The sequence below is a fragment of the Rhinatrema bivittatum genome, chromosome 1 (assembly GCF_901001135.1).
Source record: "Rhinatrema bivittatum chromosome 1, aRhiBiv1.1, whole genome shotgun sequence".
NCBI lineage: Eukaryota > Metazoa > Chordata > Amphibia > Gymnophiona > Rhinatrematidae > Rhinatrema > Rhinatrema bivittatum.
This window is the reverse complement of record NC_042615.1, coordinates 509,170,560-509,184,031: the sequence shown is the minus strand read 5'-3', so window position 1 is coordinate 509,184,031 and position 13,472 is coordinate 509,170,560. Positions and strand designations below refer to the sequence as shown.

At 48.7% G+C, this 13,472-nt stretch overlaps 1 protein-coding gene across 9 annotated transcripts in view; it reads right to left on the bottom strand.

The window, feature by feature from the left end:
- HDAC6 (histone deacetylase 6) overlaps window positions 1–13,472 on the bottom strand; it is a 172,015-nt gene that overhangs the window by 36,356 nt on the left and 122,187 nt on the right. For all 9 annotated transcript variants that reach the window (XM_029611444.1, XM_029611455.1, XM_029611433.1 and 6 more), the window contains 3 exons: window positions 13,244–13,312; window positions 5,264–5,456; window positions 4,977–5,126 (listed from right to left, as the gene is read on the bottom strand). In XM_029611444.1, the coding sequence (XP_029467304.1) occupies window positions 4,977–5,126; window positions 5,264–5,456; window positions 13,244–13,312 (412 nt within the window). The remainder of the gene's footprint in view (window positions 1–4,976; window positions 5,127–5,263; window positions 5,457–13,243; window positions 13,313–13,472) is intronic.

Below are 13,472 nucleotides of genomic sequence, written 5' to 3'. Positions count from 1 at the left end.
TGATCAGCTGATGAGCTTCCAACATGACAGATTAGCTCTTGGTTCCTCACTGGCGATTGATGTAAGCAGTAGGCAGACTTCCCCTTGAGGAACGGAAGAAACACCTGTAAAGCTAGTCAAACCGCCCTGAAGAGATTGATGGACCAATGAGACTCCTCTTGGGACCATTGTCCTTGCACTAATTTTCTCAGACACACTGCCCCCCAACTGGAAAGGCTGGCATCCCTTGTCACTACCGTCCACTGCGGAACCACCAAGGGAACTCTGCAGGTCAAGGTGTACAAAATCAGCCACCAATCCAAGCTGGATCGAGCAGACTCAGTCAGTGGAAGGGGAATGTGAAACTGTTCTGTCACTGGGTTCCATCGGGAAAGCAACGCCTATTGCAAAGGTCGCATGTGAGCAAAAGCCCAGGGAACCAGTTCCAATGTCAAGGTCATGGAACCCAGGACTTGTAAGTAATCCCAAACTTTTGGAGGATGCTTGGACAACAATACTTGTACCTGACCTTGTAATTTTAGAATGTGTTCTGGTGTTAGGAAAACTCTGCCTTGATGAGTATCGAACAGGGCTCCCAAAAACTCCAATGACTGGGAGGGAATTAGACGACTCTTGGTTAGATTGACACCCCATCCAAGCATTTGAAGCAATTGAAGCACCATGTGGATCGCTTCCTGGCAAAGGACCTCCAACTTCGCTCGAATCAGCCAATCATCCAAATACGGATGAACCAACAAGCCTTCGACGAAGCTGCGCTGCCATCACAACCATTATTTTGGTGAATTACCTGGGTGCGGTTGCTAGGCCGAAAAGGTAGGGCTTGAAACTGGTAATGACATTCCAGGATTGAAAATTGCAGGAACTTCTGATGATCAGATCCCGATATGGAGATACGCCTCAGTCAGATCCAGACACGCCAAAAACTACTTGACAGACCTCAACGTCTCCATACGGAAGCGGGGGATCCGAAGACACTTGTTGACTCTCTTTAAATCAAGAATGGGTTGGAAGATTCCTTCTTTTTTTGGAACCACGAAGTAAATGGAGTAACGGCCCCTTCGCTGTTGAGATGGAGGAACAGGAATGATTGTGCCGATGTCCAATAAACTCTGTAACGTCTCCTCTACCTCCTGACGCTTGGTTGAGTACCCGCATGGGGAAACCAGGAACTTGGGATTGGGACGGCATGCAAAATCTAAAGCATAGCCGTATCTTATCACAGAGAGAACCCACTGGTCTGGTGTTATTTTGGTCTACTCCTTGTAAATCAGAGACAACCTGCCTCCAACTACTGGAACAGAGGAGTGAACTGGCATTACATCATTGTGAAGGCTTTCCACCCTGTGTGGACTGGGAGATACCTGGTCTACCAAAACGTTGCCCATGAAAGGTCTGAGACCACGACTGCTGCCTGGTAGAATTTTGTCTAAAAGAGGGAGTGGATGCCAGAGAAGCCCTAGGCTTTCGACCCCCGCGAAACAGAGATTGAGGAAAAAGAACCCCTCTGTTTCAGCCAATCTTCCGGTAAACGATTAACTTTATTCTCTCCCAGAGACCGAATTAGATCCTCTAGTCCCTTGCCAAACAGCAGTTTGCCTTGAAAGGAAGATATCCTAGCTGGAACTTGGAAGATACATCTGCTGACCAGTTTCGTAGCCACAACAGATGACGAGCACAGACAGCCAATACCATGGTTCTAGTAGACGTGTGGAGTAAATCATAAAAGGCATCCGCACTATAAGCAATGACCGCTTCAAGATGGCCAGCTCGGAGGGCTTCCACCTCTGAGACCAAATCACTGGCCTGACGTTGTTGCAGCCAATGAAGACCCGCTCTCAAAGAAAAATTGCTACACATAGCAGCTTGGACTCAGAGCCGAGACTTCAAAAATCTTTTTCAATAGAAGCTCCAGCTTTTTATCCTGTAAATCTTTTAAAGCAGTTGCACCTGTAACCGGAATGGTGGTCTTTTTAGTAACGGCCGACACCACTGCATCCACCTTTTGAATACGAAGGAGCTCTAAAGCTTCTTCTGGTAAAGGGTATAGCTTGTCCACAGCCTTTGCTACTTTCAGACCCAAGACAGGGGTATCCCATTGCCGGAAAATCAAATCCATGGCCGAAAAATGAAAGGGAAAAGAGGAGGGTGGCCCACAGAGTCCCAACAATACTGGGTCTGAAGATCCAAGCCGAGATTCTTCATGACGAGCCTTGATACCTAACTCCCCTAAAATAGTTGGAATGAGAGGTGCTAACTCTTCCTTCCGAAAGAGGCGGAGTACCTTCGGGTCATCCCCTTCCACAACATGGGACCCCTGAGGAACCCCCTGTGACTGGTTCGGGTCCCCATCAGCCCTCCGCGGAGGCTGTGAAGGCTCCTCTCCGCCATCTAGGCTGTCAGTATCCGTGGAAGAATTGGAATCAGGCTGAGGTGTCACTAACCTCAAAGGCCACTTAGAGGTAGAGGGATCAAGCCCCTCAAAAGACTTGGCCCGTTTCTTTGGCCTGGCCGGAGAATCCAATAGTGAAGATTTTTCCAGCGCTCTCTTTTTCCCTGCTCTCCGTGCCTTGAAAGCCCTGTGGAGGAGCAGGACAAAATCTGATGAAAAAAAAAAAGAGTCAGAAGAAGCACTTCTGTATCCCCCTCAGGGATATTCAAGCTAACTTTTGCGCCCAACCCTCTTAAGTTGTCCTCCTCAGGGCTCGTTGTTTGAGGGGATATAGGCGGCAGGAGAATCCCCTCCCCTGCTGCTGACAGGGCCGCTGAATTCGCTCACTCGAGGGAATTCAAAATGGTGCCCGTTCCTGCGCTCAGCAGGAACGGGACAACAGAAGGAGACTGCAAGCCCTGAAAAACACTGGAAACTGACTGGACCCGTAAAACCACCCCCTTAAGGGGTTGTGGAGGCTCCCTCTCCCCCAGACACACAATTAAAACAGAGGCCATCCCTCGACAAATGCGCGCGTGGCTCCACAAGCCCGGCAAGTCCACAGCACTCTTACCTCAGGAAAGAAAATTCAAATTTTTTTACCGCTAAAAAATGAGTGAAAACGACGGCGAAAAAAGAAACGAAGAGACCCGATTCGACTGCGAGGGAAGGGAGAGTCCAGGTAAAGGCAAAAAATAAGTTTACCAAAAATAAAATTGTTTTTTTTTTTTAATTTTATTTTATTGTACTTGCCCGATAGTCTCTGTGTCCTGGTCCAACTGAGGGGAGTGAGCCGGGCTCCCCGTTATCACCCCCAGTGCTGCACTAGGCTGTTAGTAGGGCCCTCGACCCACAGCAGCAGCTGCCTCTGAAACCAAGGGGGATAGTCCCCTCAGGACCAGACAACCTTTGGGAGGCTTCTCTCACTTCTGTCCTTCTTGAAGAAAAAATGTAATAAAGGAAAACTAATTACCCTTAACTCTTTATTGTTTTTCCTTTTTTAAACTAACTGACTATCACAGACTGTACGTTTTGTTCCTGCTCCATCTGCTAGAGACAGAGAAATACTGACTGACTGTAGGTGGCATCCTGCTATATAGGTCAGAGTCCTTTAGAATGTCTCAGTCTCTGCTAGAGGGGGGCATAACCCAGGAGTTTGGACTGATCTGGGTACATACAGGGAACAGGGACATTGCTGGAAGAGAAAGCATTCCCCCATGGCTCTCTGAGCCATGTGAGGAGAATCCAAGATTGCCACCATTCCCGCTTCTGCAATCCTCGAGAAAGATTTCATCTCGCCTGCCTTCCTCCTGGCAGAGTGGTGCTCCAGGAGCTCAAGGGACTCTCCCTGCTACCAGCACCAGCCCCACACGCACTGAAGATGTTGACCTCAAATGATGTTCCCCACATGTGCCTCAGTGCTTTGTGCTCTCCATGGGAGCCACCATTGCCAGCACACTAACTGCAGCTGCGATCCTCACAGCAACGTGGCACTTCTGATTGCTGTTCCAGGACTCAGCCAGTCCAATGGCTTCTCCTCCCTCTCCTGCCCCTGTATACTCAGAGTGGGGTTTTTTTTTTCTTTTAATTAAATTAGGCTCCCCCTGACCACCCTGCCACCCAGGAGAAAGAAGTGAAAATCAAATACTTCCCTGAATGCTGATAGTGGGCATAGACCAGGAGCCAGAATCAGAAAGGAAAGAAGGCAGGAACAGAGGGAACCAGACCACCGGCTTTCTAATTCCTCTTCCAACTTGGGGCATCGCCAACCAAGGGTCACTAACCCCCTGCTTGCCCCTACTCCACAAGGGGAATAGCCTCAGGAAGAAGGCCTAACACCCTGGGAGCAATCCAAGCCATAATCCAGACTGCAAGTTTTACACCTCTGCCATTTGCCGGCATCAGAGAAATACTGAGGGACTGCAGGTGGCACACTATCTTAAGTAAAGCTTTTCTTCTCTGTCTTGTCTGCTGGTAGGGATGAAAAACCCATGTGACTGGACTGATTTGGATAATGAACAGGAACACAGAGTTCAGTGTGGTCACAACAGCTCAAACATTGGAAAGAGTTGGGCCCCATAGTGATATCTTATTGGTTTATGAAGGAATGGCATGTCCTCTCCTTGGGAAAACTGACTAGCTTGGCCTAAGACATTTAACATGCATATACTGTTCTCTGTCAAGAGCTGAAAGACTCTGCAAAGTCACAGCCCTTCACTGTTAAAACCATAAGGTAGCATGCTCCTTCCCAATCTCCAGTCTCTTTTCTCTATGCTTTCTGTATAAAACTGCTTATATTTTTTTTTCTTTCTAGCAGTTGAGCTGAGGAGATGCATGTTACAGTCAGGTCACATATCTGCTTGTCTCATGCCTAAAGACAATGCATCAATGATCTCTGCACTTGTTCATCTTTCATTACAAAGTAAGTTTGCAAGAAGAGCTGAAGGACCAGGGAGGAGGACTGGCTAGAAATGTAGGGACAGAAAGGGGACAGGAGGTAAAGTATAGAGAGAATGGGGAGGAGACGAGGAGAAGTGAGGAACAATACCTCCAGCACTAGGACGACTCGACCAGCTGCCAGTCCCAGCAGAAGGTGGGTCATGTGAGCGTAGCCTTCAGGTGTCACTAGACATCCACCAAGAGGGTCCCCCTGGGCTGCATCAAAGCCAGCTGACACCACAACTAGCTCTGGGTTAAACTGCACAAAAACAAGAGAGTCAATGGCCTGCACTAGCTTGACTCCCAACCCCATTCCCTTTTGCTATTTAATGTGGTCTTGTGACAATCAGGATATGGTTTCCGATGTCTCTGCAAACAAACACATCTCTGGCTTACCTCATATGCCAAGGGCATGACCAGTTGTTGAAATGCTGTCAGGTATTCGGGATCACCCATCCTACTGCCATTCCATGCCACATTCACATTAAAGCCCTGCCCCGCACCACACCCCACCTTATCATAGTCAGCATCCTCGGAGTTGGGGAAGAAAGTGCCGTGGTCATACCGGTGCAGGGAGACATAAAGCACACTGTGGGGAGGAGAGAAGACAATGCAGAATGGCAATAGGCAACAGAAACACACAAAGCCACACACACCACACCCAAAGCCTGGTTTTAAGGCTTTTCTCCCATTCTGTGTGTATGGGGGAAGAAAGTTTAGTAAATCAGACCCAGAGAATATTTTCAGATGAAGACAGATCAACAGGCTCGCTGAAGTTACTCCTTATATACCTCCAGGCTGACACCAACCTGCCAGTATTCCTGTAACAAGTTAATTGTGGACAAGCCCAATACCATCAACTAATGTTCGAGGTGTTTTGCTCAGTTTGTTTATGGGTATATTTATTTTATTTATTTATTTACTTTTATATATATATATATATATATATATATATAAAGAGTGACATCAGTGAGCCTGCTGAAGTCTGTCTCCATCTGCTGGTTGGAGTGTATAACTCACTGGTCTGGCCTGGTCTGACTGGATGAAGAGGAAATCAGATGGCATTGTCCCTTCTCCTCTCCCCCATCACTCAAACCCTAACCCTCCTACCCAACGGGCAACTTATGAAACCCCTTTCAGCTGTCGGGATAGCAGTATGCTCATAGCACTCCTGGCTGAAAGAGAAACACTGGAAGCCACTGGGAAAGGTACAAGTGAATCACAATCCTTGTAGCTGAAAGGTGGGAGGTACAGAAGAGGGTACAGCAATCTGATTTTGGCTAACTGGGAAAAACATAGGAGGGTGGGTGGTGGGGCAGGTGAGCAGACCCAGATCATTCCTATTTGTTGCTTGGAGAGGTTTGAAGTAGCAGCGGATAGGACCCTTGACCTGGTGTGATCCAGTTTTCAGACATTGGGGTAGAGGATAGGGAATCAGGCTACATACTGTCTTAAAAAAAAAAAAAAAAAAAGTAATGCTTCTTAACTGTCTATATTCCTTTGAGTGTAGCCAATCAATCCTAAAGCTATCTGGCTACCTTAACTGGATAACTTTAAACCTAAACAGCAATATTCAAAAGACAGCCAGTTAGGTTGTCTTTTGAATATTAAAGATAACTGGATAACTTTATTCAGGGACATTCAGTGGGATGTTTATCCTGCTGAATATCCCCAATAGTTTAAAAAAAAAAAAAAAAAAGGTAGAATAGATAACTTATCTGCCTCCTATTTCTTAGCCACCTTTAGTCCAATATACAGGAATTTCTGATTTATCTTATTTTCTAGGGTCCCCAGTGTGTGTAAACATATTTCAGGAGATATTTGTTTCTCGTATCCTACACTTTAGCAATGTAGTCTGATGTACTCTGCCAGAATGCTCTTCTCTCATTGCATTCCCAGAATATATGCTCTATGGTGCCAGAGGAGTTTTCACATTTTAGCAAAAATGTTTATTTTTTTTGAGTCCCCACACTGCATAAGCTTTCTGGGATATGATATTCACTACATAACTAATTGGTTTTTATCTTACACAGACTGATAGTGTCTTTTCAATTATCTCAATCCAAACTCTCAGGTCTATTTTAAGTTGTAGTTCTTGTTTCCATTTCAAGCCTCCCTTCCAGCACATGGAGACAGAGAAAAACTTGAAAGGCACCCACTAATATACCAGTGTGCCACCTGCGATCCCTTCAGTATGAACAGTATCAAAGCAGATAAAACTTTGCAACCAAGAACCTCACATCCTAATGCAATGGTTAGATCAAAAACTGGGGAAAAAGGAATATGACCAAAGAACTTTGTACATAAAATGAGCACTCTGAAAATTGAATTAATCAAATTGCGCGTATTTGAATAATCTGCTTCTCATTCGAAAGCCTGCAGAAAAAAAAAAAAAAAAAAAAAGATACAATCGAGCGTACTCTCCTTTTTCATCGTATCTTCATCCCCAGGATGGCGTCTGGACTGATCAGTGGTACTACCGGAACAAAAATTAGCAGGTAAGAACTAATTTTCCTTTCCCTATACGTAACCGGATCAGTCCAGACTGCTGTGATGTACCCAAGCTGCCCTACATGGGGTGGGACCTGGAGAGTCCCGTGCGAAGCACACTACTGCCAAAACAGTCTGCATCCGGAGCCCGGACGTCTAACCGATAATGCCTAGCAAAAGTGTGCAGACTTCCAAGTCGCCACTCTACAGATCTCCTGCGGTGAGACCAGCTGACTCTGCCCAAGATGCAGCTTGAGAGTGGACCAAATGAGCTTTTAAACCATCTGGTACTGCCCGGCCATGCAAGATATACTTTGAAGCAATCACTTCCTTCAACAAATGGGCAATGAGAGCCTTGGATGTCATATGCCCTTTCTGAGGACCGCTCCAAAGGACCGCTCCAAAGGGCAAAGAGATGGTCCAACAACCTGAAGTGATTAGCAACCTCCAAATAGCGAAGGAGAACCTGCCAGACATCTAACTTCCTCAAGTCGTGATCCTGAGGAGACCCATAATCCAAATCCGGGAAAGCAGGCAACTCCACCGACTGATTCAATGGAAAGCAGACACTACTTTCAGTAGAAAGGACGGAACCGTTCTGAAAGACACCTCTGAAGCAGAAAACCTAAGAAAAGGTTCCCTACAAGACAGCGCTTGAAGCTCCGACATGCGCCTCACTGAACAGATAGCCACTAGGAAAACAGACTTGAGCGTTAGATCCTTCAAAGTGGCCCATTTGAGAAGCTCAAAAGGAAGTCTGCACAACCCACGAAGAACCAGATTCATACTCCAAGGAGGACACACCGGTCATACTGGGGGCTTCAAGTGCTTAGCACCCCGCTGAAAACGCAAAACGTCCGGATGAGCCGCCAGGGACATTCCATCAATTTCCCCCCGCAAATGGCCCAGGGCTGCCACCTGCACCCTGAGAGAACTGTATGCCAGACCTTTCTTCAACCCCTCCCGCAAGAAAGCAAGTGTAAGAACAAGATAGGCATGGCGCGAGGCAACGCCCAAACCAGTACATCACGAATCAAACACCTTCCAGACCCTAACTTACGTAAGCGACGTAGAGGTCTTACGCGCCCTCAAAAGGGTAGAAACGACAGCATCTGGATAACCCTTCTTTCTCAATTGCTTCCTTTCATAAGCCAGGCCGCTAGACAAAAGCAAGCCGCCTGGTCGAAAAATACTGGACCTTGCCTCAGAAGATGACAGACGAAGTGGACCGCCCACCGCCAAGTTGACAAGGTCTGCGACCACGGCCTCAGAGGCCACTCCGGAGCCACAAAGATGACCAAGCCTAGATGGGACTCTATTCGTCGCACAACCTTGCCCACTACAGGCCAGGGAGGAAAAACGTAGAGCAGAACGTCACGGGGCCACAGAAGGACAAGGGCATCCACTCCTTCTGCCCCATGCTCCCTTCTGCACTGGCAGTATCTCATCGGATAGCTCCCATTCTCCAGGGTCCAATCGCTGGCGACTTAAGAAGTCTGCCTGACGTTGTCTACTCCGGCTATGTGTGATGCCGCCAGACGGGCAAGATTTCCTTCCACCCAGACCATCAGCACGTCTGCCTCTAAGGCCACTAGCTGGCTTTTCGTGCCACCTTGTCGACTGATATATGCCACCGTTGTCGCATTGTCGGACAAAATCCGTACTGACTGATGATGGATGAGGGGAAGAAACTTCAGCAAGGCTATCTGCAGTGCCCTGGTTTCCAGATGGTTGACTGACCACTGCGCTTCCTGCTGCGTCCACAGACGTTGTGCCGCATGAGACTGGCAAACTGCCCCCCAACCAGAGAGACTGGCACGTGTCATCTTGATCACCCACTGCGGCACTTCCAGCTCCACTCCCCGACTTAAGTTCTCAGGGATCAACCACCAATCCAGAATGGACCTGGCTGGCTCCTGAAGGGGCAACAGAATCCCGAACTCTTACGACTTGGGATCCCAACGGGCTCTTTGTAATGGTCTCATATGAGCAAAGGCCCAAGGAACCAAGTCCAGAGTAGATGCCATAGAACCAAGCACCTGCAAGTAGTCCCACACCTTGGGCACTGGCAGGGACAGGATGCAACAAACCTGCGACATCAGCTTGTTAATCCGCTCCTGCATTAGGAAGACTTTCCGCATCCGCATGTCGAAGCGTGCCCCTAAGAAGTCCAGAACCTAAACAGGAGACAAGTGACTCTCGGTGGTGTTAATGACCCAACCTAGAGAGTTAAGGCTGTGCACCCCTTTGTCAACTGCAAACCTGCAAAGGTGTTCAGACTTCGCTCGGATCAGCCATCCAAATATGAATGAACCAGGATGCCTTCTTGCCAAAGGGCCGCCGCTACCACCACCATCACCTTCATAAGAACATGCCATACTGGGTCAGACCAAGGGTCCATCAAGCCCAGCATCCTGTTTCCAACAGTGGCCAATCCAGGCCATAAGAACCTGGCAAGTACCCAAAAACTAAGTCTATTCCATGTTACCGTTGCTAGTAATAGCAGTGGCTATTTTATAAGTCAACTTAATTAATAGCAGGTAATGGACTTCTCCTCCAAGAACTTATCCAATCCTTTTTTTAAACACAGCTATACTAACTGCACTAACCACATCCTGTGACAACAAATTCCAGAGTCTAAATTTGAGTTGAGTAAAAAAGAACTTTCTCCGATTAGTTTTAAACGTGCCACATGCTAACTTCATGGAGTGCCCCCTAGTCTTTCTATTATCCGAAAGAGTAAATAACCGATTCACATCTACCCGTTCTAGACCTCTCATGATTTTAAACACCTCTATCATATCCCCCCTCAGCCGTCTCTTCTCCAAGCTGAAAAGTCCTAACCTCTTTAGTCTTTCCTCATAGGGGCGGTCGCCAGTTTGAACGGAAGGGCTTGAAACTGATAATGTTTGTCGAGAACCATGAAGCGTAGAAACCTCTGATGATCCTTGTGAAAAACAATGTGAAGGTATGCTTCCATCAAATCCAGCGAAGCTAGAAACTCTCCTTTGTGTACAGCCGCTATCACCGAACGCAGGGTCTCCATGCGAAAAACGGGGCACCCGGAGAGCTCTGTTGACCTTCTTCAGGTCTAGGATCGGACAAAAAGCCTTCCTTCTTGGGGATCACGAAATAAATTGAATACCTCCCCGTCCGGTGCTCGTCTGAAGGAACTGGAATGACCGCTCCCAGATCCTCCAACTGAACGGTTTGAGCCACGATGTGCCGTTTTTGTAGAGATCCGCAGGGAAAGACTAGAAACAGGTTTCGCAGGGGCCGAGCTAATTCTAACACATAGCCGAGTTCTATGATGCTTAGAATCCACCAGTCAGACATTATGTTGACCCACTCCTCGTAGAATAGGGAGAGCCGACCCCCTATCACCGGAACGGAGGAATAGATTGGCGTGATCTCACTGTGAGGACCCCGCCGGACTGGGATGGACTCAGTCACAAGCGGGCCGACGGCCTCGAAAGAAAGGAGCCCAAGCCTGGGGCCTACCCGAAGATTGACGCTGACTAGGACAGTCTGGACTGCCAAAACTGGCGCTGACCTCGAAAACGAGACCACGACTGCCCAAAGGGCTTGGAAGACTTAGACTTATCCTCGGGACGTTTGTACACCTTACTTTCCCCTAAAGATTTAATAAGCTGTTACAAATCTTCTCAAAACAGGAATTTTCCTCTGAAAGGAAGTGCCCCCAATTGAGACTTAGATACATCAGTCGACCAATTACGGAGCCACAACAGCCTTCGAGAAGACACTGCAGAGGCCATGGTACGGGATGAAGTACGGAGGAGATCATATAAGGCATCCGCCCCACATGCCACCGCCGCCTCCAAACGATCTACCTGATCCGCTTCCTCTGGGGAATGTTCTTGGGCACCGAACGCAAGCTCACTCGCTGCAAACTGCTGCAGATGGCCGCCCTGACCCCAGGGCCGACACCTCAAATATCCTTTTCAAGTGCACCCGATCCTGCGGGTCCTTAAGGGCAGGGGCAGCCGCCCCCGCAACCAGTATCGTAGTAAGCTTCGTAACCACAGACACCGCCGCATTCACCTTGGGGACCTTAAGTATTTCCAGGGAATCATCCGGGAGCAGATACAATTTATCCATAGCGCATCTCAAAAGTAGGCTCGCCTCCGGGGCATCCCACTTGCGGAACATGAGCTGCAGCAACATGGGATGGAAAGGAAAAATCTTAGTCGGAGGACGAAGACCAGACAGGACTGGGTCCACCGAATCTGGAGCCTCTGGGGGGGATTGAATCCCTGGCTCCGACAGGACATATGGAATCAGGGGCTCCAGTTCATCTCGACGAAACAAGCGAAGGACGTGAGAATCATCGCCCTCAGCAGGGGCTGTCTGCTCTGCATCCCCATCCGTGTCCTCCTGTACGGGATCTGCAGCCACAGAGTCACCCGCCAGGGTGGTGTCACCAGACCCAGATGATCCACGAATGCCTCGGATCCTGGATACCTCAGGAGGATCCGGGCAAGGGAGCTTTGCAGGAGGAGGAACCGATCTTGCAAGACCCAGATATGGCTCCCCCGCAGGCATAAGGCTAGCCAAATAAGCCTTATGCATAAGTAACACAATCTGCAGAAAATGAGGACTGGCCCTTTAAGCTCCGCCACGGAGGTGAAGAGAAGAGCCCAGGAGAGCTGGCCGTGAACCAAGGCTCCTATTATGGGGAGAAAGCGTGGGAGGGGAATCCCCTCCCCCTGCCGCGATGTCAGAGACATCTTCCAAGGCTCCCAAAATGGCCACCGATCCCGCGCTCCTCAGGAATGAAGCAGGCGGACTGCTGTGACCATGCGAAGGCTTACCGGCACCACAGGGCCTCGCAGCGGTCCTCCCCTAGCTCCCTCTTTAAAGCCCGAAGAACCTTCTCCTCCGGGGATGCAGCAGGAGCACAAGCTCTCGCTGGAGAGCCTCCCCGCTGGGTCCCCACATGCCACACAATGCGATGCACGCGGCACCGCTGAGGCATAGAAGCAGGGGAAACACCAAAATTAAACTCTCCGGAGCCCGGGAGACTGCAGAGCAAAAAACTAAGCACCTGACTTTTTTTTTTTTTTTTTTTTAAATAAAGAATTACCGCAATGTGCACTGCCAGGGGTCTCACCAGAAGATCGCCGACTCTGTGCCAAGAGGGGGGGTGACCGGCCCACCGATAAATCCCCCCTCAGTCACTCAGCAGTGCTCCGGGAATACAGGCTGTGATTAAACCGAAGAAAATCAAAAGACTCTGGCAGCCAAGTCTGCAACCGGGGAGAAAGCCCTGCTGACATCTCCCAGGGAGGCAAAGTGCTCAGTGCTCTCTCTTTTTTTTTTTTCCCCTTAAAGGAGCCACTTTGGTGCAACCATAGGCAGAGAAAGCCTGGCTGCTGCTGCTTTTTTTTTTCCCAAAAAACTAAGGATAGTACCAGGACCGCAGGTTCTTCCACCTTCATCTGCTGGAGACAGAGAAATACTGAAGGGATCGCAGATGGCACACACTGGTAGATTAGTGGGTGCCTTTCAAGTTTTTCGCTGTCTCCACCTGCTGGAAGGGAGGCAAAAACCAGCAGTCTGGACTGATCCGGGTAAGTACAGTGATTGGGGGTTTTTTTTTTTTTAATCATCTTACACAGAGATTGATTGTGTCTTTTCAATTCTCTCAATCCAACCTCTCAGGTCTGTTTTAAGTTGTAGTTCTTGATTCCATTTCAGGCTCCATGTTTGGGAACCTGCATCCTTGCTGAGGATTAACAATCGATATACATTTGTTTTGGTTTTTTTTCAGTTACCAAATCGGAGCAAGTTACCACCCACTTACAAAGGCTCCTTCCCCCTCCCTTCCCCCCCCCACCACCGTGGACAGACACCTTGTTGCCTTACCTGGGGTCACTCTCAAACATGTGCTGTGTGCCATTGCCATGGTGGATGTCCCAATCCAGAATCAGCACCCTGCAGTCGGAGGACAGGAGGGGAGAGGAGTTGTCGCCATGGGTTTGCGGGTCAAACGTTCTCTAGCATAACAAGAGGCCTTCCTGCTCAGGCTGTGATCGTGTGGGTGCTGTGTAAAGGAGACCTCCCTCTGCTCATGGATGTGCTGCGTAAAGAAGAC